Source organism: Leiobunum rupestre, chromosome 10 (genome assembly GCF_980474605.1).
Source record: "Leiobunum rupestre chromosome 10, qqLeiRupe1.1.hap1, whole genome shotgun sequence".
Lineage (NCBI taxonomy): Eukaryota > Metazoa > Arthropoda > Arachnida > Opiliones > Sclerosomatidae > Leiobunum > Leiobunum rupestre.
In genome coordinates, this window is record NC_143393.1 from 50,555,942 (window position 1) to 50,580,598 (window position 24,657).

General features: G+C 36.4%; 1 protein-coding gene across 1 annotated transcript in view; it reads right to left on the reverse strand.

Annotated features, from left to right (window-relative positions):
• Positions 1–20,970, reverse strand: part of LOC149926158 (ATP-binding cassette sub-family C member 1-like) — a 58,682-nt gene extending 37,712 nt beyond the window's left edge. Inside the window, exons 1-7 of the mRNA XM_090161876.1 lie at positions 20,902–20,970; positions 19,694–19,840; positions 19,540–19,630; positions 17,323–17,510; positions 14,552–14,728; positions 14,223–14,390; positions 10,426–10,640 (exon numbers count right to left, since the gene is read on the reverse strand). Coding sequence (XP_090018002.1) covers positions 10,426–10,640; positions 14,223–14,390; positions 14,552–14,728; positions 17,323–17,510; positions 19,540–19,630; positions 19,694–19,840; positions 20,902–20,970 — 1,055 coding nt within the window. The remainder of the gene's footprint in view (positions 1–10,425; positions 10,641–14,222; positions 14,391–14,551; positions 14,729–17,322; positions 17,511–19,539; positions 19,631–19,693; positions 19,841–20,901) is intronic.
• Between the last annotated feature and the right edge of the window lie 3,687 nt (positions 20,971–24,657).

Genomic DNA, 24,657 nt, shown 5'->3' on the forward strand with positions numbered 1-24,657 from the left:
TAAGCTTGACCGTTCCCCTTTAAGCCTTAATGAAGATTTAAATCCTTAAGTAATTGTAAACGTATTGGATAGCTATAAAACATTTTGGTGTAGTATGTGAAGGAGGATGTGAATGTGCAGTTGGTTAGGTAATTATGTTTTTAAATAAAATAGTATACGTCCTTAATGATTTAAATTATGTTTTAAAATCTGGTACCTGCAGCCATCTAGGTGCATTGTTACTCTTTCTGGAAAGGTGTGTGAAAATAAAACCTGGCTATATATGAAATAGCAGGAACTCAACAATCTGTGGTTCGAAATCTCTTTAATAGAAGAATTTGGAACCAAAGCTATTGAGGGGAATTTTACTGGATATACTCAAACTTTAGTCTTAGAAATCACCTGTTGATAAACCTCAAAGGGATAAATGTGAAGGTTTTGCTCTTAGACATCCCGATGATAGGTTCGACGATCCCGAAAAAGTGAGACTTTTGGTTAAAGTTCTTATACAAATTTATCCTCAATCTGGTGTGAAATATTATTGGGACATTGCCGAATGTCCCGAAACTGTGAATTGAACACAGCCTATTCCCAGTAATGAGATAAAAATAAAGATCATATATTTCAGTTAATGATTCTTTAGATTTATTTTCTCAAACCACCAACACAATCTATTATTTCATCTTGTAAAGAAATGATACATGCGAAGAGATTTTGGTTTTACTATTACTTATTCTAACTTTGGTGTTTTCAGAAGTGAATGAATTTAGGGTAGACGATTTTGTAGAAAAAAATGGAAACGAGTTAGTGAACGTTATAGAAAAGAAAATTACAGATCAATCTTCGAACAACCTATAAAAATGCTGAGATTTGGACGGGTTACAACCTACATATTGGGACTAATTTTAGGATGCAAGTAAAAAACGTATCTACTACAAGGGTTCGTTGGATATTACATCACTAAAATATGCGAAGCTACCATAAAGTATTCTGCGAGGGATATCTTTAAAACCTGTTGTGAACGCAAAATATAAAAATGTATTTAACTTCCGAGTTAAAGCAAACGGTTTGTCATTCATGGCAGAATATTCGTTTTTCGGAGCAAGTATGGTGATGTAATCATTACAGATCCAAATGAAACTACTCAGGGTATCTCAGAAATAAAGGTTCCAGCATCTGTGATTGTACCGGATATACTTAAAACGGAAACCACAGACCTTCACCAGATTTGTTTTCGTGAAATAATCATATTCCAACTACAAAAGACGAGAAGCCTTGACAAGTTGAAGGGTTCGAAACATCAAAACGAATCTAGCGTATTTGTTCGAAAATTTCAGGTTAAAAAATATTGTCATTGAAATTATGAAATTTTTTATCAAACATTTTTCTGAAAGACATTAAATTTGATTGATATTTGAAAATATTTTCCGAACATATTTCAGGAAAAAGTATCTGAAATTCCTTCAATCTATAAAAATTCACATTCAAGTGTTCCGAAAGCCTTCAAGTGCAGAAATGTTTATAAAGGAGTAGTGAGAAAGCTTCAGAATATAAAACTTCAGCTCTTTCGATGGGAACATTAATTCTTCAAACTAAGATTCACTCTAGGATGATAATTATATGTTTCAATCGACATTGCAATAATGGGGAATAATTTATTTAATTATTTGGGTAACTTAAGTTCCTGGGACCCGCCCTTGAAACAATTCTCGAGTGCCTCTCTGATCATTTTTAGTTTTGGAATCATTTGGGAGACTCCTCCTTTGTGTGCACTGCTTGCCTGTTATTTACGAGAATGTATAAAAGTGTTATGGCAATCATTCAGTAGCGCAACTAAGGTTGCACCTTTTAAGTGTAACTATTTAACTCACTGTAAATATTAGGCGAAATACGTGGATTCCGAAAGCCAGTGGGTGAAAATTTCCTTTCCGATATGAAATGAGGACTCAGTTCCCCTACGTCATAAGGACGTCTGCTTCGTCGTCTTACCTTAAGCTTAGGAAATTGAGAAGCAACAATAACAGACGACGTTATGACGTAAGGGAAGTAACTGTTTACTTCATATGAGGGTAAATAGCCACTATCATGCTGGGGGGGGGGGGGAGTTCGACAGGCAGTGTACTCTCTAAAATAGGTCCTGTACCTTAGACTAAATTTGAAGCCCCTTCAGGGTTTTTTTTGTTTCCACGTCGGCACTATTCAATAGAAGTAAATTATCCGTGCAACTGCAGATGCACGGTCGTAAAACTCCCCCGGGGGGGGGGGGAAATGCACTGTCATAGGTGGTTGCCCAACCCACGTTCCTACACCGGTGCGAATCAGATGTGTATCGCAGCTCAAAATCACTGCGTTTACACTTTGTGGATAAATTTAATTATTTAAAAAACTATATTTTACGAAAGAAAATAGAGATAGGAAAGCAGATTCATCTCGGAATACGTTAAGCATACTCACTTCCGCTTATGTCATTACGTAAGCCTCGTCTATTGAAATAGTAATAACTAGAAAGTGAAATGAACAAAGAATATTGATCATTTTATTAAGTTTTCTTTATGTTTTCACTTCCGCTATTTGTAAATTGCGATGTTCACGATATGTGAGTATATCGGATATATGTGCTACAGATAATTCCGCCCAGCAATTGAAAACGTTTGTTCAACATCTGCTGATGAAACAGGGACTGCTAAAAATATTTTTGACAGCTTGGCAAGAGGAGGAAACCTCGTTTCATTCACTCTCCAATAATCCAGGGCTCCAACTCCTACTTGTTCTAAAGTGGCTTCCTTGAGGTATCTGCTCAGTTCTTCCGCTTTGAAGGATTCAATCGATCTCCTTTTTGGACTTCAGCGGTTGAAGGTGGCTCTTCATTTAGTGGCGTTTGCCCTCCATCATTATCTTCAGCTAAAATTTCTTTAAGGGTGTCTCTAATTATAATAAATACCCGTGTAGATTTCACTCCAACGTTCATTAGTTGAGTCTTAACTTCCTTTAAAATGTTTTCCCAGATATGACTGTCAGGAAAGTTAATAAATCCAATCAGTAGGTTTTTCAGACACCAGTTCTCGTCAATAAATTGGCATCGTAGCGCCAAGTCTGGTACTCCAAATATCAAGCGTCAGGTGTAGAGATTTATCTCCAACGTTTTCCAAAAGTGTTTGAAACTTTTGTTTTAATAGAATTAACAGTCGATTCCAATTGCCGTACCAGATTGCGACGTCCCTGTACGTGTACTTGTGGACAAAAGATTGTGGTGAACCATTTGAATGCCCATTTCTCCACTAAGTCAAATGGATGACCGTCCACAGCTACCATATCCAACATACTTTCTTGAAAAACTAATTGTTCTTCGGAGTCTTTTGCAACCTTTGAAACATTCTTTGGTTTGAAGGAGTAGGATTCCAACAGTGAAGTCTGTTCAGCTGATAACTTCTTTTTTTATCATTCTCTTTCAAAACTGTGCCATGAGTCTTCTGTAAGTCGATATATTTGTAAATTAATATATCTTACTATAAAGGGTGCCCACTAAAAAGCGAACCACTGCGAATAATTCAAAATCTGTTGTGGGTACTTTTCACTCGAATAGCACTTGTCGGGGGCCATTGGATGATGAAAATTTCAATGACCTGGAACCATGTCTTCAATAAAACTATTAGGTTTAGTGATTTGGTTCAAATTAGAAAAGTGTCCGCCACGACATTCTACGTCCAATAAGCTTTGATCTGATATAAATTGACAAATAATAAGCGGAGTAAATAAACAGTACAAGCATGAAGGACATAAAATGAAAACTTCCACGAGATCACGCCGAAGTGTTAATACGTTAGAGTCTACTTGTGCCACAGTACCAAAATTGTCAGGACAAACTCTTCATTGTGAGGGAACTTAAATAATGTACTTTTAAATGACCTTGAACCAGTTGTTCAATGTAATTACCACTTTATATCGAGTACCATTAGGTTTAGGAATCCAGATCTAATCAGAAACGTGCGCGCCACCATATTGTAGTTTTTTCTAAGTCTAATGGTTGTTAAGAAGACATTTTATGACCTTTAAGCCATGGTTCAAGGTCATTGATTTTTTTCGATACCCAATCGCCCCCTGCGCGTGATATATGATCTGAAAACTTTAAAATCTTAGCTAAAACAGATTTTGAATTATTATCCCTGGATCGTTTTTTAAAGGACAACCTGTATATAATACGGTGACAACTACACAGTAGGCCAAAAAAAGTATACAAAATTCAATAAATTCAATAAAATATATTACCTTCTGATGTCTCTCAAAGTTGTTTGGGTTATCGCCATGAAAAATTTAATTACAAATCAGATATTTGAGTACGATGAATTTAGATGGTAAGCCGTTCACGTCTGGTAGATTTCCGCGATATGAAAAATGATCTTACAAATTTCGCCTTCCATAATAGCCCGATTGGAATTGCCAAGAAAAGTCGATATCAATTACGGTTGGTGTATCTTCTGTAACTTTCTTTTTCTTCGTGGAACCAGAAGCGACATTCGCTGAAGACATTATCTTCTAACTAACACAAACGTACTGAATTTATCACTTTGGAAACAAAGTTAAAACGCGGGGCGATTCAGTTTGAGTTAATCTCAAATAGACTGCCGGGAGTAGTGGCGTACTCCTGTTATCCCAAGCGTCTGGGAGGCAGAGTTTGTGGATGGCCGTGTGAGGACGACCACCAATCCCCCAACGGATGGTCGGAATACTTCCGCCACGGGTGTCCCCACCCCTGTCCCCACGTATCCCCCCGTTGGCGTGGCCATTACACTTATTTCAGCCTGATTAATCAGTTATTGTGTGGTGGTGTCTAAGGTCTTGGGTCGACACCGATGTGTGTATCTAAAAAAAAACCCAAATAGACTATTTTCTTTTGAAAGGGCGGAGTCCGAGTAGGTTAGTCAAGTGATTATGACTTTTTTAATAATAGCGTAACAAATAACATCTATTAATTGTCTTCTAAAAAAGTACCATTCTGTTTTCTTTTTTTTTTGGTTATGGCAGCGATGATTTCCACAATCATGTTCAAAGCGACATGTTTAGAGATAGGTTCGCACGACCACGGCTTTCGGGGCCCTAGGTCCATTATTTCATTGGGGACCCTGTAGTTCTGTATTTTTTCAATATTTCCTAGGAGCCTTTAGAAGTTGAAGTTGCCAAGCAATTAAATCGCCATCTAGCTAGAACATGGCGTAAAAATTAAATATATAAATTGTATTCATTCAGGTGAGAGTGCCAATATACATTTTTAATTATCATGTTTTTTTCCTAGAAGACGATTGATCATATTTTTTCTCTTGAACACGATTTGGGAGGCCTCTTGAAATCAGGGGCCATAAGCCCGTATTAATTGAGCCTATTGGGTAATCCAATACTGCACCACGTGATGATTATCGATCAACTCACCGGAAAACGATTTATTGAACATTTTCCACCCTTGAAAATAGAAAAGTAGAGCAAATTTTGCTGGTTAACATTTAAAGGGAGTATAATACGCTGTATTTCCCTGCGCTCAAGAAAGAAAAGTACGAGACGAGCGTAGTTTTGTAAAGAAGAGTAAATCAGCGACACCGCGGCTGCAGTGTATTTTTCAAGAAGCTTGATTTTCCCTGCCGGGGTTGATTCACACTACACGATTTTTTTGACCAAGTTGTCTGTCAACTTAACTATTGCAATTTTTCACCCCGTGAAAATAGAAAAGTCGGTGTTTGGGACAGTCTCGAGTCCATCTCGGAATGATCAGAGTTGAGAAATGTGCCCTGACCACCCCAAAGGGGAAATTCTTAAGGATAGCTAAGGGACACCCTTGTGTTGGTCATCCGCACAGGGCCATTCACATTATCTGCATTCCAGGTCATAATTATCGAAACGAAAAAGTGATTGACAAATGAAAAGAATCACGAAATGGAAATAATCTAAACCATAAGTTGCCTAGTGTCGTAGCCAGGGCTAAAAATAAAGCAATTTTATTCAAATGACCACACTTTTCGGGGGGTACTGGTACTCCCTGTGCCCATCTGATTACGCCACTGCCATAAATAATGGTGACCTTGGCCAAAGCTACGGAGTGATAGATCTCAACTTGTTAATGATATCTATCTATATTTTTTTCAGAATAAATGATATTTTTGGCACTTGAATGATTAACCTTATAGTGCACTGTGAAAAGTTGAATCGAAAGTTGGTTAAAATTGTGCTAGTAATAGTTTCATTATATCAACTCCTTTCCTTCTTATAATTTAAAAACAAATATTGAAAAATAAAACACCTTATCTTATCAATATAAACCTTCGATTAATAATCCCCTGAACAACCTTTAATCTTCTAATCGTATTTTGAATGTAAGTTTATACTCGTCAGGATATCATTGTTTTTATCTATCAACCGAAATATCCCTTCTTGTGAAGAAACGCTTTAGTGAACACACGGCGTAAACCTTCACACGAAGGAAGGTGAAGACAAAGTTTCCTTCACTGACTGATACTTTTCCTTCGCGCAGAGAAGGTTTTGCCAGATGGGGTTTTATTCTTCTCTTCGAATAAGAAGATTCAAACGAGAGGTTTCCAAACTTCACAGTGCGAAGGAATTATTCGGATTGTGAAAAATTGGTAAAATGCCCACCTCTGTCACAGACACTGACAAAATATTCAGTTGATTCTTTTAAAAATAAATAAATCGTTGATTAATTGAATTTGACAGAAAATCGCTTAGCTGGATTAAAAAAATGGGGCTGATTTTGTACTAAACACTGAAGCGACTGAGAAAATTATTTAAGAAAAGTATTCGTTTCAATAGTAATTTTAAGACAGTTCTTTTCCCCAAACTCAATATATTGCTCTATTTTTAGGGGACAGTTAAAAATTGGAGATATGGTCAATCAAACTGCCACAAATCACATTAAAATTACTAAAATGCGATAATCAACTAAATTAGGATTTAAGTTAAAAAAGTATAAGAACTCTTAACTATTTCAATTAGATTATAATGACAGTTTTATAGCAAAAATATTGTTCATCAATTTACTAAAATTAAATTTTACAAGAGTGGTTCGTATGTTGCTTATACAGGGTGTTTTAAAAGGTTATGGAAACATTTTAAAGAGTTGTAGGGGGTGAGTTAAGAAGTATGCCTGTTTTATTCCCATTTTCCTACGATGAGGTAAAAGAGCGCCAGAGAGCTTCAAAGTGTGTCCTAATAGACCCTGGAAGTAGGCTGCAACAAGCACAAAACCAAGCAGCAGGGAAGTGCGAACATTAAGGTTTGGGTTCGTGTGATAGGTAAAAACGACTTTGTAAACAAATCGAGGTAACCAGCGTAAAAAAGTAAACTTAAACAGTATTTATATTCGTGATGGACGGCGATTTCTCATCACTTTCAAACTGCAACAATGAAGTTCACTTCGGAAGAACTGGCGGATATTCATCTCGTGTATGGACTACTGGATGGCAATGCTTTTGTTGCTCATAGTATCTACCAGGAAAGGATCCCGAACCGGCGCATCCCCGTCTCACGGACATTTCCAATATCCATCGTCGATTACGTGAGACAGGCACATTCTGGGTACTTCACTTAATTTTTACTTGAACTTCTTTGCGACTGGTTCGTTACAAACGTATCCTACGTTTTACGGAACAGGAACAAAGTAGGTCTACCACGGGTCACCCGCAATGTTCAGATGTTTTTGTGTTTGTTGCAGCCTACTTCCAGGGGCTAGTGGGTCACACTTTGAAGCTCTCTGGTGCTCTTTTAACTCATCGTAGGAAAATGGGGAAAAAGGCATACTTCTCAACTCACCCCCTACAACTCCTTAAAATTTTTGCATAACCTTTTGAAACACCCAGTATAACAGAAAACTATGAAAACGCTATAAGCCATTTTCGTTAATGTTAGTGGCATAATTCCATCAAGATGTTTGTTGTTTAGCCCCGCAATAGCTCTTTTATATAAATTAACTCGCGCATTTTTGTACTGGGTCTCTAAAATACAAAAACATCAGGCACTCTTATCTTTAGCATTCCAATTAATCGAACATCAACACGTGACCTCCCGTAATTTATAGAACCACCTATTACTCACTCTACGTGTATTCGTTACTCCGATATTATTCGTGTTTAAATAATTTCTTTTTTTGAAAATGGTGCCTTGCCTTTCAAAAAAGGTGGCAAATTTAATGTACAGTTTCCATTTTCAGTATTTCGTCTATCATTAACCTTTTAACATAAGGGGGTACAAGAAATATTGAAAGAGGGATTAAAATGCCACCAGAAGGCCGTTGTTCCGTCAAAATTGGGCTACTTCGGAAACGCTATCGCGAAAAAAGCGTTAATTTTTAAAATTTTGTAAAATTTGTTACTGCTAGAAGTTTCTTTATTTTTACCGAATTATCGTTCAAAAGGCTATAAATCTTCCCTGATACCACTACCAAAGGCTTAAGTGCCTTCGTTGTTCATTGCTTCTTTCATCAGGTAACAGCGATTTTGTGGGCTGGAATTGAACTGTATCGAAGAGAGAACAATTTTAGTTTAGGCGAGATTTTGGACTAGCTTCCCAGTTTTGAGTAGGCGGTATCCTTTAATTTCCTAATTTTTAGTGTGGGGTCCTAAAAATTAATCTGGAAACTGCGCCGCCACCGCCACCGCTCCCACAGGAATTCACGCGCCGCTCGCGGTTTGAGAACTATAACCATGTAACGTAACTCGTGTAGTTCGGTTGTATGTTAGAGGTGTTTGAGAGCTAAAACCACGTAACGTAACTCTTGTAGTTCGGTTGTATGTTTGAGGTGTTTGAGAGCTAAAACCACGTAACGTAACTCTTGTAGTTCGGTTGTATGTTTGAGGTGTTTGAGAGCTAAAACCACGTAACGTAACTCTTGTAGTTCGGTTGTATGTTTGAGGTGTTTGAGAGCTAAAACCACGTAACGTAACTCTTGTAGTTCGGTTGTATGTTTGAGGTGTTTGAGAGCTAAAACCACGTAACGTAACTCTTGTAGTTCGGTTGTATGTTTGAGGTGTTTGAGAGCTAAAGCCACGTAACGTAACTCTTGTAGTTCGGTTGTATGTTAGAGATGTTTGAGAGCTAAAACCACGTAAAGTAACTCTTGTAGTTCGGTTGTATGCTTGAGGTGTTTGAGAGCTAAAACCACGTAACGTAACTCTTGTAGTTCGGTTGTATGTTTGAGGTGTTTGAGAGCTAAAGCCACGTAACGTAACTCTTGTAGTTCGGTTGTATGTTTGAGGTGTTTGAGAGCTAAAGCCACGTAACGTAACTCTTGTAGTTCGGTTGTATGTTAGAGATGTTTGAGAGCTAAAACCACGTAAAGTAACTCTTGTAGTTCGGTTGTATGCTTGAGGTGTTTGAGAGCTAAAACCACGTAACGTAACTCGTGTAGTTCCCTTGTATGTTTGAGAGCTAACAACAGCTAAAACCATGGGGGGAGAAGAGGGGATTATATTTTAATTTTTAGAACATATAATCCAAATTATCCTAAATAAGTGTGACGAAGTAATAATATATACGAGCCGTGTATGGCCAGTAGTAATAAATAAGTGTGCATGTTAGCATGTACCAAAAGCAGAGATGGCCATGCTATGTCGGACCACCGGCTGGGTCATGGATTCAGTTTGGTGCGATAAAAGAGGGCGATCTGCTCGGAACGACCAAAGTTCGTTTTTGGCTCATATGTGGACTTCGTCTTAATCATTTCGTTCGACGTAGTGCTTTACTGCTTCGACTTGTAAAACTTCAACGAAACCTGTCGTGTTGACCGTTTGAACCATTTCTGTGAAATGCGGAGGTGCAAGTCGTTCCCCTCTCTCGCCCCTTGTCTAAGATGGGAAACGTTTATAAAGGCACGTATTTAAAAAAATTATTTCGTCGCGTACGTTATTTGAAGTTGGTTACATCCGATCCGGTTATGTTGCCTTACAGGCTCGAATTACCATGTCTTTAAAGCCGCGTTCACACTATCGCTTGAAACCTGTTATCATGGTAAGCTTCTTTCAATTTCATGGGTGAAAAATTGGATTCAAACTGGGTTTAAAGCTCTAGTTTGACCGAACATTAAGGGGGATGTTTATTACCATTATCATCATTATAAATATTGTTAATAACTTTTGAATAAAAACACTGCTTTTTTCATAGAACTGTGTTTCTTAGGCGAAAATTTAATTCGCGAATCAAATAGTTTTTCAATATTTGTCTCATCTGTTCTGTAATTAACGGTAATCAAATCAAAGAGTTTACTTTCGTTTAACCAATAATAATAGAGCCTATTTTGACATTTTCATTTAATCTAAAATAATAATAATTTACGGTAGAATTAAGCGGATATTTAAGTTATATAATGTTTTGATAATCTGTACATCTGAAGTGGACCTTACAAAAACCGTGACAAGGTTCTATTTTATATTCGGTATAAACCATAGTTACCCTTCAGTAATATTGCTGACCGTTTTTCCACAATTCGTTGTAATTACGTGTTCATGTGATGATTGTGAACAATTTTCCCTCAAAGATGTGTAGCCCAGTTCATTTCTTGATAAAACTTCCGACGGGTCATTTTCAATTACAGTTCCATTGTCTATGACGTAAACTACATCGACATAAGGTAAAATGGCCAAGTTGTGAGTGACTAACACCCTCGTCTGTGAAATAAATATAAATTGCTTTTTAATGGGACGGCCCGCAAACTTTTCAGTCAAATGCGTCAAATATTTTTTCAGTGAGACAAGAATCTCAAAGTGTACTAATGGAAGTTTTGTATCACGTTAGTAGAACCTATTTGCGTAAATAATATTTGTATTTAAACGTTTTGCTATAAGCTAAGCATAACGCATGAAGGCAGAAAGTGCTGCAAGCTGGTATGTGTTCTTGTGTTCCAAATTTCATCCGGGTTCGATTCCCGACGAGTTTTATTTATTTATTCATTATTATTTTAATATAAATAATGATTTGGTTTCAGACTCTAATAAAGCGAAAAACATCCTAAATTTTCTTATACTTACCGCAGAGAACATTTCAGTGGTAAAAATGTATTTTTCTTTTTTTTTCTGTCTTAATGATCGTTATTTTTGTTCGAATAAACCTAATTATTAAACGATTTATTCTTTTTTTATATAATAATAACGTGTGACTCTAAATTGTCCGATAACTCCAATTATTAATGGAGTGCTATAGGAATTATTTCCATAATTTTCACTTAAAATCTCACTCTTGTATTGAATACATCAAACCAATTATATTTTAAGTTCGCTTTTAATTGCCGCCAACATGAGAAGGATTATGCCTGTAGCTTTAAGGGTTTTTGAGTTTGATTTAATTTATTTGATCAAGATTGGATTTTGATTTAATTTATTTGATCAAGATTGGATTTTGACCTAATTTATTTGATCAAGATTGGATTTTGATTTAATTTATTTGATCAAGATTGGATTTTGACCTAATTTATTGGATCAAGATTGGATTTTTGACCTAATTTATTTGATCAAGATTGGATTTTGACCTAATTTATTTGATCACGATTGGATTTTTACCTAATTTATTTATTAAAGATTGGTTCAAAAATTGGACAGAACCAACAAGGAATAAATAATTACTTCATCTAAATCTGATGCAATGTTGATATAATTTATTTGACACAAGTTGATCGAAAATTAGAAAGGTCAGAAATGGTTCGAATAACCACTTTATCAATATTTGAGCATGTTAGTGTTAAGTTCTGACTGAATTCCTGTATTTTTAAATTAAGTATTACAATTACCTGAAAGAAACTAAAGTGAGCTAGACCATGGAAATATTTCGATCTGCTAGGTAAAGTGTTTAAAATCTTATCAGTACAATACCAATTTTTATGAATTATTAATAATGAATTATGGAACGACCTATCCACATTGCTAGAAAAAAAATAACGTTGCTACGACTGTAAAGCTAAGATATTAGTTAAGTATAACGGTTCACGAGAAAGGTTATACGATGAATTTGTTTTTTTTAAATCTATTAACATTCTTTAATTGAATCACACTGATCTATTATTTATTGATTTTTTAATTATATATGAAACATAATAATAATCGGAAAACAAAAATTATTTTCCTTTGAAAATCTTCAAAAATAAAAATTAATTAGAAATATTTAATTGCAATATATTACATTGAATTTAAAATAAAAGGATTTCGTGGCTTAATTTGGCCACTGATACTTTTATAAGTTATATATAATTTTTGATTTATTTTGGATAAAATTAAAAGAGAGTCGGAGGAAAAAAATAATTTTTACAAATTAAAATTTTTATCTTTATTTTATAAAATTACTTCTCCAATAGGTTTAGGTAAAAATATTTTCAAGAAATTTAAACTTATTAAGTATTTTATGCCATTTAACCCATCAGTATTTTTCAAATGAATAAGAATAGAATGTAAATTGAGGATTAAAATTTAAAAGTGCTATATTTAATATAAATATCCAATAATGAACAAACTTTAATTTGATTGAATAAAAGTACTATCGCTTATTAAAGTGTAGCGATAAAATATTTATTTAATCTTATTTAAAACAGAATATTGATGATCAAAAACAAATAAAATCTGTCTTACTTTTATGTATTACATCTTAATAAATAAAACGTTTCTTGTAATGCTGAACAAGATATTTGAATTAGAAATTTATTGGTTTTCTTTCCGAATATGATCTGATGTTATCTTAATTTTAATTATATTATGAAAAGTATTTCATCCTTTCAGGGTATGACTCGCTTTCTTCTGGTTGAAACTTATTTAATTTTATCTAAGGGCTTTTTAAATGCTTTTGAGACTTATGTTGAGAGCCAAAAAGTTATATGCCCATCTACATCTCGTAGACAGTGTGTCAGAATTTATAGCCCGGTGTACCTAGTAACAGAGACCATACCATCGGAGGCCTATCATCATAGTGCCCTACGCCAGCGTCCCCAAGCCCGGACAGGTAACAAAACCAGCATGGGTAGCAGAACCCCACTACTGATGGCCACACCTTGGACGCAAGCCACCTAACTCAGCAGTAGGAGCAACAACGGGTGGACCAATCCCCACTTCGCTCACAGCAGTGGGAGTAAGAGTGGATGCTGTAGAAACTCCAGCCGACACCCCACCTACAGAGGCAGATAGTCAAACCCTTTGGAAAGAGCTCCTAAAGGGGAACGGCGAGCACACAGCAGTCCACATAACCCGTCACAGCTGGCACCGGATATCCCGGTGGGAGTCCAAAAGGCCGGGAAACAGGACCGCCGTGCCCTCATACGGAGGCCCGCAGCCCCACAGCAGGCTACCCAATCTGCCGAGGCGGCCAGTTTGCACGGACCATCTCTGTTAGCCTGGGCCGAAACCCAGTATCCAGCCCCTACTTGACCGAAGTCGGAGGTGGAGATAGGACCATTTGACCAGAGCTAACATCTCCCAGTGCGCCACCGCCCTTATGGGTTACAAGAGCCGGACTCCGACTCCCCGGTAAAGCCACCAGTTATTGCACACCCTGACCCATTAAGGGCCAGGTCTCGTTGACATGTTGTCAGAATTTATAGCCCGGTGTACCGGTAAAGAGAACCACACCACCGGAGGCCTATCATCAGAATGCCCTACGCCAGCGTCCACAATCCCGGACAGGTGACAACACCAGCATGGGTAGCAGAACCCCACTACTGATGGTCGCACCCTCGACGCAAGCCGCTCAACCCAGCAGAAGGTGCAACAATGGGACGACCAGCCCGCCACTTCGCACACAGCAGTGGGACAGAGAACGGATGCTCTAGCAACTCCGGCCGACACCCCACCTACAAAGGCAGGGAGCCAAGCTCTTTGGAGAGAGCTCCTAAAGGGGAACGGCGGGCACACAGCAGCCCGCATAACCCGGCACAGCTGGCACCGGAGATCCCGGTGGGAGCCCAAAAGGCCGGGAGATGGGTCCGCCGTGCCCTCATACGGAGGCCCGCAGCCCCACAGCAGGCTACTCAATCCGCCGAGGCGGCCAGTTTGCCCGGCCCCTCTCCATTAGCCTGGGCCGAAGCCCAGTATCCAGCCCACACCTGACCGAAGTCGGAGGTCGGAGATAGGACCCTTTGGACGGAGCTAACATCTCCCAGTGCGCCACCGCCCTTACGGGTTACAAGAGCCGGACCCCGACTCCCCGGTAAAGCCACCAGTTAGGGCACACCCCGACCCCTTGAGGGCCAGGTCTCGTTGACAATGGAAATGTACCTTATCTTTTAGTAATCCGTTCGGTCCAATGACATTCGTGAAGATGTGCTTTGCCGTGTGGGAATCCACAGCGCCGAGAGGGTCGTCCAACAAGTAAATGTCTCTGTCCAAGTAGAGCGCTCTGGCTAGGCTCACTCTCTGCTTCTGACCACCACTCAAGTTGATGCCCTGAAGAAGCGTAAACAATCAGTTAATAGAAAAGGTGTTATTTACAGAAGATTGAATTTGAACTCCAAACAAATATCAAAGTCTTCTAGAAATTAGTCCCATTGAATAGACATGGATAAACCCAAAAAAAACCCAGATATTATAAAATTTTAAATATTTACTTTCTCCCCAATTTCGGTTTCGTCGAAGGCGGGCAATGTGTCGATATCATCCTTTAACGCGCAAGCTTCGATGATTCGTTCGTATTTTTGAGGCTCAAAGCGGTTATGAAAAATAACGTTTTCCTTGAGCGTTTGATTTTGTATCCACGCTTGTTGAGGCACATAAGCTACGGAGCCCTATAGGAAAGAATCGACTTAAAAAATAACGAAATTTTACAGGAAAAATTATACTTAATTTTCAACTGGTATGGCTATAAGACAGTGTAAAATCTTGTACAAATTAATTTTACCTGATACTTTAGTTTGTATCTTCGTGAGAGTTTCCTTCAACACTACCTTGTTTTGCCACTCGTCCAAAAACTAATAAAGCATTGCGCAATACTAAAATCAACCAATTTTGCATTTAAAATGCTTTCAATTGGATTATTTACAATTTGCTTAAAATCCTTCTGGATATATCTGGGTTCAAATTTGAGCATAACTTGGCAGCGGGGTAACTATAATCATTAGTTTTCACTCTTTTGAGGGAATTTGAAATCCTGGAATTACATTTTGTTCATCAAAAATTGGGGGGTACCCTTTTTCTCACCTAATAATTAAAATTCAAGATCCAGCTTTTATAAAAGCAATACGTATTAATATAGTTAATACCAGCTTGGATATATCACTTGAAAAAAACCTGACAAGCCAATGACTTTTGCGACAGCAGCGCCGCTTCGGCGAAGTTAACGGAGAATTTACGAAGCTGCCGTAACACGTAGCCTTCTACAAGTCATAACCCGTAACAAACACTTAATGCACGCGGAACGCTAGAGTGATTTATTCAGGTATTAACTACTATTATTAATCCAAGCTACCAGCAAGCATCGAAACTATTCACTCATAAGCTTTATAAAATAGAATATATGTAATAACAAAAGTATTTTTCCCCAATTACTAAAAGTACTTCACCCCACTGACAAGTGAGTGCTTTGTTGACATCTTCAAAACGTTCATCATTTGAAAATCACCAACTTAAATGACGTTAAATTTTACTCAGGACAGCGTGATCAAACATTGAGAACGTCAATGTGCACATACATTTTGCAAGATTTTACGTTTTTCAAATAAAAAATAGCTTTTTATTTAAAAAATTAAAACATTTTGTACTCATTTATTTCTTGCTTGTAAGAAGGTTTATTCTTCAAGCTGCTTTCGCTGACAATTAACGATGTAAAATAAATTGTAGACGGGAGAGTGAATAGTTTATTGGTAGCCTACTTGTCGCAGTTTTCGACCAGATTCCCTTTTCAGATTTAATAAATCTACAATTGTATTCTTACTAGTACCGAATTTTGAATAGTGTTATTCTTGAATATTATTATGTTAATGTAATTTTTGTTATATTATTGTTTGGTTCATTTTCGGTATATTGTGTTGAAGATGAATTAAACATTGTTTAATAATGAGTAACTGGTTTTTTATTTATACCTCTTAGGTTTGTTAACCTACAACAACATCAGATATTTTTGGGATATGCGCATATTAGGTAGCTGGGCCTCAGGGTGCTTAAAAAAACGTTTTCTTTAACTAAATTTTGCTATATTTTTTTCAAAAAAAACATAATGAAGTAAATACGTTAGATTATGCTTTTTTTAAATCGAATTTGTTTATAATAAAAAGCTTTTTCTAAATATATTTATTCGAAGGGGCAGGTCACTTACATTTTGGGTGCGTCTTAATCATAGTAAAATGATTAAATCAGAGTAATCGTAATTAAATCAGGGTAAACAAGATTAAATAATCTAATCAAGATTAAAAAATCTAATCAAGATTAAAAAATCTAATCACGATTTAAACGAGATTAAATCATTTTAATCATGATCTAATCTTCTTAATCCGGATTTAATCATTTCAATCAGATTTAATCATATTAAATAGATTTAATTATTAATATTTATGGTTCTATCGCAATTATGTTTGATTCTCGTTCTAATTTCTAATCGCAATTTAATCATTTAATCATGATTAAATCAGATTTAAAATTCTGATCATGATTAAACGTGATTTAATAGACATAATCGTGAATAAATTGAAGATAATCAAAATAAACACGATTAAATCGGATTTAATCCTTCGAGGGGTGCGTCGTTAATCAAGGAAGTGACCTGCCCCTCGTATTTATTATGCACTAATAAAACATCATAATATTATTTATAATGTGTGGTGAGTGTGTTTGGTCTACTATGTTAACTGTAAAAAACAAGAACCTGATAAGCATATACAACTATTATTGTTCATTAAATCATGGACACTGTATCTCTAACCGTTCGGGAAAAGCTGTAGCTTCCATCATACAAAATCACCTGCCGCCGCCACCGCCTCTCTGTAAAGGGGGAGGTTAAAGAATTTTGAAAGTTTCGGGCTGTCAAGGCCATATGATTCGTTACGTGGTCGACAAAACATTCCGTTTGCAATGGGGGCTTACGTTCTTTCGAATGACCTTGACGGCCCTGCGAATCGAGTACGGCCGACTATTTCAGCTAATACGAAGTAGGACGCAAACGGACAGTGAGGGGGTACCACTTTTAGGCTGCTTTTCCCGTCCGGTTAGAGATACAGTGTCCATGATTAAATTTTAGTTTTTAAATTGATAGATTCGTCAATTTGGCCATCACGTTTTCAAAAGAATCGAACCTATCTTATAGCTGATCCGATTCTGTTTTCCTAATTACGAAACATAACTAACATCATTCCGCGAAAGGGAATCCATTTTGACATAAATAAACTACCTGAACATGTACTTCTCCCGACACTTTCACCATATCTCCAAGAATGGTTGATAAAAGGGAAGATTTTCCTGAGCCAACGCTTCCAATAACAGCTGCCAAAACACCTTTTGGAAAATTTAAATCTATGTTTTGAAGAACGGGATCGAGCTCATCTTCCCAACTGAAAGAACCTCCAATTATTTCAACTGCTGAAAAAGAAATACCAAGTTAAAAAGTATTAAAGAAAAATTATTTTAAAACACCACAAACTTCAAACGGAAAAATAAATGCTTTTGACCTATTTCTAAAAAAACATAAGGTAATTCACAACTCTTAGTCACACTACAATATTTTAAAATCAGAATAAGAAATCCTTTAAAAAGGCAAATATTAGCGTAATATCGAGGAAATTGTGTGAGAGGAAAACTTGAGCACACCGTAGATAAAAAATTTGGCTTACCGGTCGCTTCCGTGATGGAAAAAATTCTAACTAGCCCACGTTATAGCATATGTCTAGTATAATTGTAAGCCATGATAGCCCTCTGGCGGAGGGAACTTAAGCAAGATACAGAGCTCAAAAGGTAAAATTTCCAAATTTTCATTTACCTCTGAACAGCTCTTTAATTTTGCGTTCGATTGTAATGCAAATTATTTAATTGTTCTAAATTTTACGGGCTTTCAAACGCATGTCTTGTTTTGATCGGTTGCCAGGTGGCGTATGTTGGCGAAATGTCACTTAAAGTTCATTTAAACTTGAGCCCTTGGTGGAAAACTAGTCAACAGGATATGTTTTTAAATGCTTTCATCCTGGGGAATTTGAAAAGCGATGTCTAGATTGGGTTAGTCAAAATGTCAATTTTTTTAATTTTTATTAAGCTTTAGCTCGTTTAGTTTACGTCCGATTTCAACGCGAGTTGTTTAATTGTACTCAGAATTCGACGGGCCTTGTAACGTACATACTGGTTTTTGGTCGTCGACGCATTGGTCACCTGATGGCGTATGTTGGCCTCTTATTTAACCTGATATCATTATCCTGTGTAAATTTTACTTTATATACTCTTTGATCTCATTGTTTTATAAATTTACCTTGCAAACTACTGTACAGCCCTCTGGCGTGATGGGCATCGCCTTTTGCCGGAATAAAATACTTTAGAACTTTAGAACTTTATACTTAACCCCTTAGTTGAAACTATTCAAGTGGGTATGCCTTTTACGGCTTTCATCTTGGGGAATTCGAATATCGATGTCTCCATTGAGTTATCCTAAGGAACTGAAAACTTTAAAATCCAGTGTAGATTAGCAACAAAATAATCTTTAACTTTTTTAAATCTTTAAATAATGTGAGATCGTAAATTTATTTTCCATTAATTTACTTTTACTTTTACTTTTACTCAGGTATTGTATTGGGTTATCCTATCACAAAGGTGAAGATGTCAAATTAATATATGAAGGGTTATAAGCTAAGACCAGCTCGTTTGGACCAGCTGCGTCTGTGTCTGCTATGTACAGATATTTCGTACTTTCAGTTGCAATTGTGCCACCGGAGAGCGTCTTTTAAGCATTATATCGGTTTCAATTCGCTTTTATGAGTTAAAACTAGTATAACATTAAAGCATTTCTGAAATCAATTTATAATATTAAGCAATTCGCACTTCTATATCCATGCTTGAAGATAATAAAATATTTTATTATATTTCCACAAATTATTTAAATGCTTTATTTTTAAGTATGTTAAAAATTCGGGATAGTGTTCTATGGGACCTATTAAGTAGAAAATGTCTAATTAACATGGATCCTTAAGTGATTCGTTTCGGAGATATGGGCTCCCACAAGCAAATATATTATTATTTTATACAACCAAATTCGTTAAAGGAAGTTCTGATTTCGCTCGTCAGTTTTAAGGTTGTTTATCGGTCTTGGAGAATGTTTTTTGGGGGCCCATATTTCTGAAACGAAGCGCTTAAAAATTTATTTTAATAAGACATAATTTACTTATTACGATCGACCCTTCGAAGACACCCCTTAATGTTTAGCCAACTAATCCGTAAGAACCTGTAAAAGGTTTTGTTAGGACAAAATCCAAGCTTATGGTTGTTATAAACTTTAAAATATGTGCCAATAAAGCAAAGTTCAAAACTGGCCGGAATATATTTCGCAAAGTTAGATTTTAAAGAAATTTGATAACAAAACCAACCTTGACCATAAACGCTTAAATCATTAAACGTTAAGTATCCTTACCTGATTTCGAATCAACATTTTCGAGTGTTAAATACGAACGTCTTTCTTCGGCATTTAAAACCGTATTAATTCTATCGAAAGAAACTCGACTCTGGAAAAATATCAAATCACAATATTTTGAAATTTTAACACACAAAGTTTTTTTTATCTATACCAAAAATATGGCGTTAAACAGATTAGGTGTATTTCGAAGAGTATAATTGAATGCCGCAAATATTTGCAAAGAAACAAAAATAGTTGCTGGAGTTAAATCTGTTGCATCGTTCAATGACAAATAAATGGCGAAAGATACGAAAGGAACCTAAAAAAGAAAAAAGAAATTAGAAGAAATAAAAGAAAACCTAATTCGAATGCAAAATGGAAGAAATCCTAAATCGGGCTCTTTCCATCAATCAGTTTATAACAGCGTTGGTTGCAATTAAGCCTAGGTCGCTTAAAACAAGTTGTAATGGTTAGTAATTATTCTCATTTTACTGGACAAATATGGAATGGAAACCTTCGTAAGCTAGGTTTAAGGGTCTGGTGTGGCTGCTTTTTGGCCTCCAAGGTCTCTAATTTACGCGCCATCACGCCGACTGCATATTAGCCACCTCCAACAATATCCGTATATTAAAATACAATAACTTGAAATAAATATGAATAGTCATGTTGCTTGTGGGTCAATCCACGTGAAATCACCAAACGTGGATGTCATCACCTTACCGCTTTTATAAATTTTTTTCTTTGAAAGTTGGCTCCAAATCATGATATTTCAGAGCTCCCCAAGTTAAATTGTCCGTTTTATGATTTATCGAAATTTAGCCACCTCCCAACTCCATGCACCAACAAAATAACCTTTTGGACGATAACTATTAAAACAATTGTTCGATACAAATATATATTACTCATTTAGTCAGAAATAAGTTTAATAACCCGAATTTGGTGTCAAAATAATTTTAGGACCAATAGTTCGTTACATATCGTAAGATTCAGGGGGGTAACTTGATCCCCAAAATTCGGAAATGGCGTCACCTTCGATTTTTGTAATTATTTTACAGGATAGTCCCCTTTACCTATGTAACTTGTTAACCAAATATTTACATTGAGAAACAGTTTGTAGTGACTTTATTTTAATTTTGGTTTTTGAGAAATTACAATTTGGAAATTCATCATTTTTCCGATCACGCAAATGACTTTGGAATTGAAGCAGAATATAACTATTTTGCTAAAAGCCACGGAGAGAGTGCAAACGATGGCGCCGGAGGGACTGTGAAAAAGTTGCCTACCAGAGCAAGTCTCCAAAACCCGTTTTCAAACCATATTTTGACACCATTGGATCTTTAAAAGTGGGCTACTGACAAAATTAAAGGAATGATATTTTACTTCGTCAGCAGCGAGGATATACTTGCTCGAGCTCAAATTCTCGAAGATAGACTGAAAGGTTCCATTCATTTATTCCAAAAGACTTCAGTCACATGGCAATTTCTTGACTTTCCGGAGACAAAGACTATTTTCCAGCGCATGTTGGTTTAAAAACTCTCAACGAAACTTCTCTACTAAATTGTCTCAAAATACGTGGCATGTATTTAAGGAGCAAAGATATACTTCGGAGTCGTACATGAGCTGGGAGAAGACCAAGACCAAGCTCTCATTAAAGTTTTACATCCTCATGGATTTTAAAATTCATACTCCTGGCCTAAAAGAAACGACTTGGAATGTGGAATACCATAAGTGATTCATTCTCTCCAAGTAGACAAAACGCTATGCTACCTATGACTAGAGTCTTTGTCGGGGTCAGTCTGGCAGCCCTTTACAACCGCCCTATACTGTGTATCACCTCAACTTCACTCTAAATTGATAGTGCCGAATCTAACGGTTTTTACACCTCTTATGGTACGTTTCACGTCTGAAACGTGTCTCGAGTGCCCGAGAGAGATACATTTTTGGGTTTGGCTCCTCGAATTCCCCCCCCCCCCCCCAAAACCTATACCATATTTTTTCAAGGTCAGTTTCAGATTTAAGGGTAGAGTTTTGTTCAATAAACGCCCCTGTAGTTGCCGTCTTGACCACCCGGTGGCGCCTTCGCCGAAATATTTTCCAAAAATTTCCCTCTGGAGTTTGCTCTCTATACAAGCTCTGACGTCTCGAAAGCCGGACTAAGATACCCGACCGAGACCCGGAATTTGTATATTTAGAGAGAATCATCCACTTATGCCCATACCCATAAGCAGCAAGCAATACAAGTTCAAAATTGTAATTTCTCAAAAAGCAAAAATTTAAATATAGTCACTACAAACAGTTTCTTATTGTAGATATTTTGTATACAAGTTACATAAGTAAAGGCTTTAAAAGGCCTAAGATGGTGTCTTGGGTATTAGCCTAAAAAAAGGGGGGACTATTCTATTAAAAAATTACAAAAATCGAATGTGACGTCATATCCGATTTTTGATGATCAAGTTACCCTCGCGAATCTTACGATATCTAACTAACTATTGGTCTTACAGGGGCGTAGGAACCAGGGGGGGCAGGGGGGCAATGCCCCTCCCTAGAATTTTGCTGGGAGGGGCAACTAATGTTATTGCCCCCTCCAACCTTTTGGTCAGTTGAAATATTCAAAAGGCTCAAATTCTCATTTTAAAAGCATATAAAACGTAAAGAACCTCAACTGTTTTAAAATTTCAGTCTTTTCCCGTCAATTTACACAGTAGTAAAAAGTACACACGCATTCGGAGAAGCTACACTCCATTAAAAATTCAAAACCATTCTCCAGACAATTTTTCGTTTCTCTTTGCCCCCTCCAACTTCTAGAACGTTCCTACGCCCCTGTGGTCTTAAAACTATTTTGACACCAGATTCGGGTTTCTAGACTTTTGTCTGACTAAATGACTAATATATATTTGTATCGAGCAATTGTTTTAATAGTTATGGTCAAAAAGATTTATTTGTTGGTACATGGAGTTGGGTTGTGGGTAAAATTCAATAAATCATAAAACGGCCAATTTAACTTGGAGAGCTCAGAAATTGTGGGAAACATCATGATTTGGTGCCAGCTTTCAATCAAAAAAATTTATAAAAATTGGTAAGATGATGGCATCCACGTGGATTGAGCAAAACAAGTAGAGAATATATCGATATCGCTTTAAAGTCAGCATTGATGAATGTACGGACCCCTTTTGCGTGGCTGCACAGTGTGCGGGCTTTATGTTATATAGGATATATAATTACAGCATACTGTTATTTTAAGAAAAAGCGCCATTGCAATATTTATTTTATCACCAGGAATTGTTACGAAAATAGTGTAAATAAAAAGTTAATATGGCAATATAATGGTTTCGCTGAAATTGTTTTATATTTTCCAGCGAGTTACGAGGTAATAAAAAGAACAATTTCTCTGTATAGAGTTAGCAAGTTCTCTCCCCACTTGAAACAGGATTTTTCACAAAATTCTTCAGTTTTCTCTATCCATTAAAACGTGTAGAGGTTAGTGGTAATAGTTCGTGTAGCAAGCTATTGGCTCGCGTGGCATGAAGGGCTGGCCACTAGCTTCCAACGCAATTTAGCCCGGCCACCTGTTTAAACGCATTAAAAGTCGCAAGATGACTTGGGCCTAAAGTGGTGCCTTGGGTATTAGCCTAGCGGATTATAATCAATATTCAAACACTATTTTCAGCATCAGTAAAATAAGAAACAATATTTGTTTTTGCTACATAGAAAACTTGTAGTTAAAAGCTAAGATATTTTAATATTTGACTAAGCTGCAAACATTTCGGCCTTAATTATTCTTACTACATGTTCTGTCCCAGTTTTAAACAGAAAGCTTTGAAGTTTTCAGAATATTTTTCAAACAAAAGGTCGACCAGATGATTAAAACTGAATTTAATCGGTTCCTTTCAGGTACAGTATTTTATTTAAAGTTAGCCAAGTAAATAGACTATTTAAAACTCAACACTTTATTTCTTTTACAATTTCTATTTAACTCATTTTCTTACCAAATTAACAACTAACTGCGCCCCTAGGCTACGTTGAGCTATAGCTATGGCCACATGCCCTTAAGTAGCTTCTCTAACTGAAGCTAGCGCAGTCTTATAATTAATCCTCCGCCAAGCTCGTTTCGCTTTATTTATTCATCACATATTCAAGTAAATACCAGTACCACTTATTACTCGGGAACTGAACTAGACCCAAATTGTCAAGAATGTATTTGGTCAGTAATTCAGAAATCTGTTTGAAACATTATTTGTAAACCAATATAAAGAAACAGAATGCTCAAATGAGATTGACGAATCGTTATCGGAAAAGCGCGGTTAATTCCTTAAAGTGGCGTACTTTTCATCCCAATTATCGAAATTATAAGAATAAATAAAAATTACCAATGCCGGAACGATCAGCCACAATGAAGAGTTTATCGCTTCGATTAAGGCTAATTTTTTTAAAATCCGTGCCTCTTCTTGCTTTAGATTTTTCACTAAAGACTGATATGAACTTTCCCACGCGTACAGTTTCAAAACTCTCACACCAGTCAATATTTCGTTCATTATTTTCAGGCGTTTATCTTTCCATTTCATGAGCTCTTGCTAAAAAACATAATTAAAAATGAGTTAAGATGGCCTCTTTTCTGTCCGGAACGTTAAGAAACAACAAATATATGAAAAACATTTAAAAATAAATCACCTGGTATTTTTTATATATCTTGGTTAAAAAGATATTGAGAGGAAGTGAACTCATCATTACTAGAACACCAATTAAAGCCGATATTCCCAATAAATTCCACAAAAGATAACTTCCCACTGCTATTATCACAGGTGCGGTTACGATCGTAAAAGACAGTATGATAAGATTTCTTAATTGTTGCACATCGATTGACACGCAGTTTAGTATTGTGCCAGATGAGAGATGCCGTTTTCCTGAGAATGATAGTCGAAATATCTAGATCAAAACCAAAAGTTCATTACAAATTAAATCGTATCACTTTAGCGAATCTTACTTTTAAAAATGCTCATTTGATAAAAGTACTGCTAATGTGTTTTAACAATTAAGCACATACAACCTCTATTCAAAATAAATACTGCAAGTTTGGCGCAGAAACATTTATAAACAGAATTTTTTTATTTTTTATGACCAATTTAAATGTTACTATCT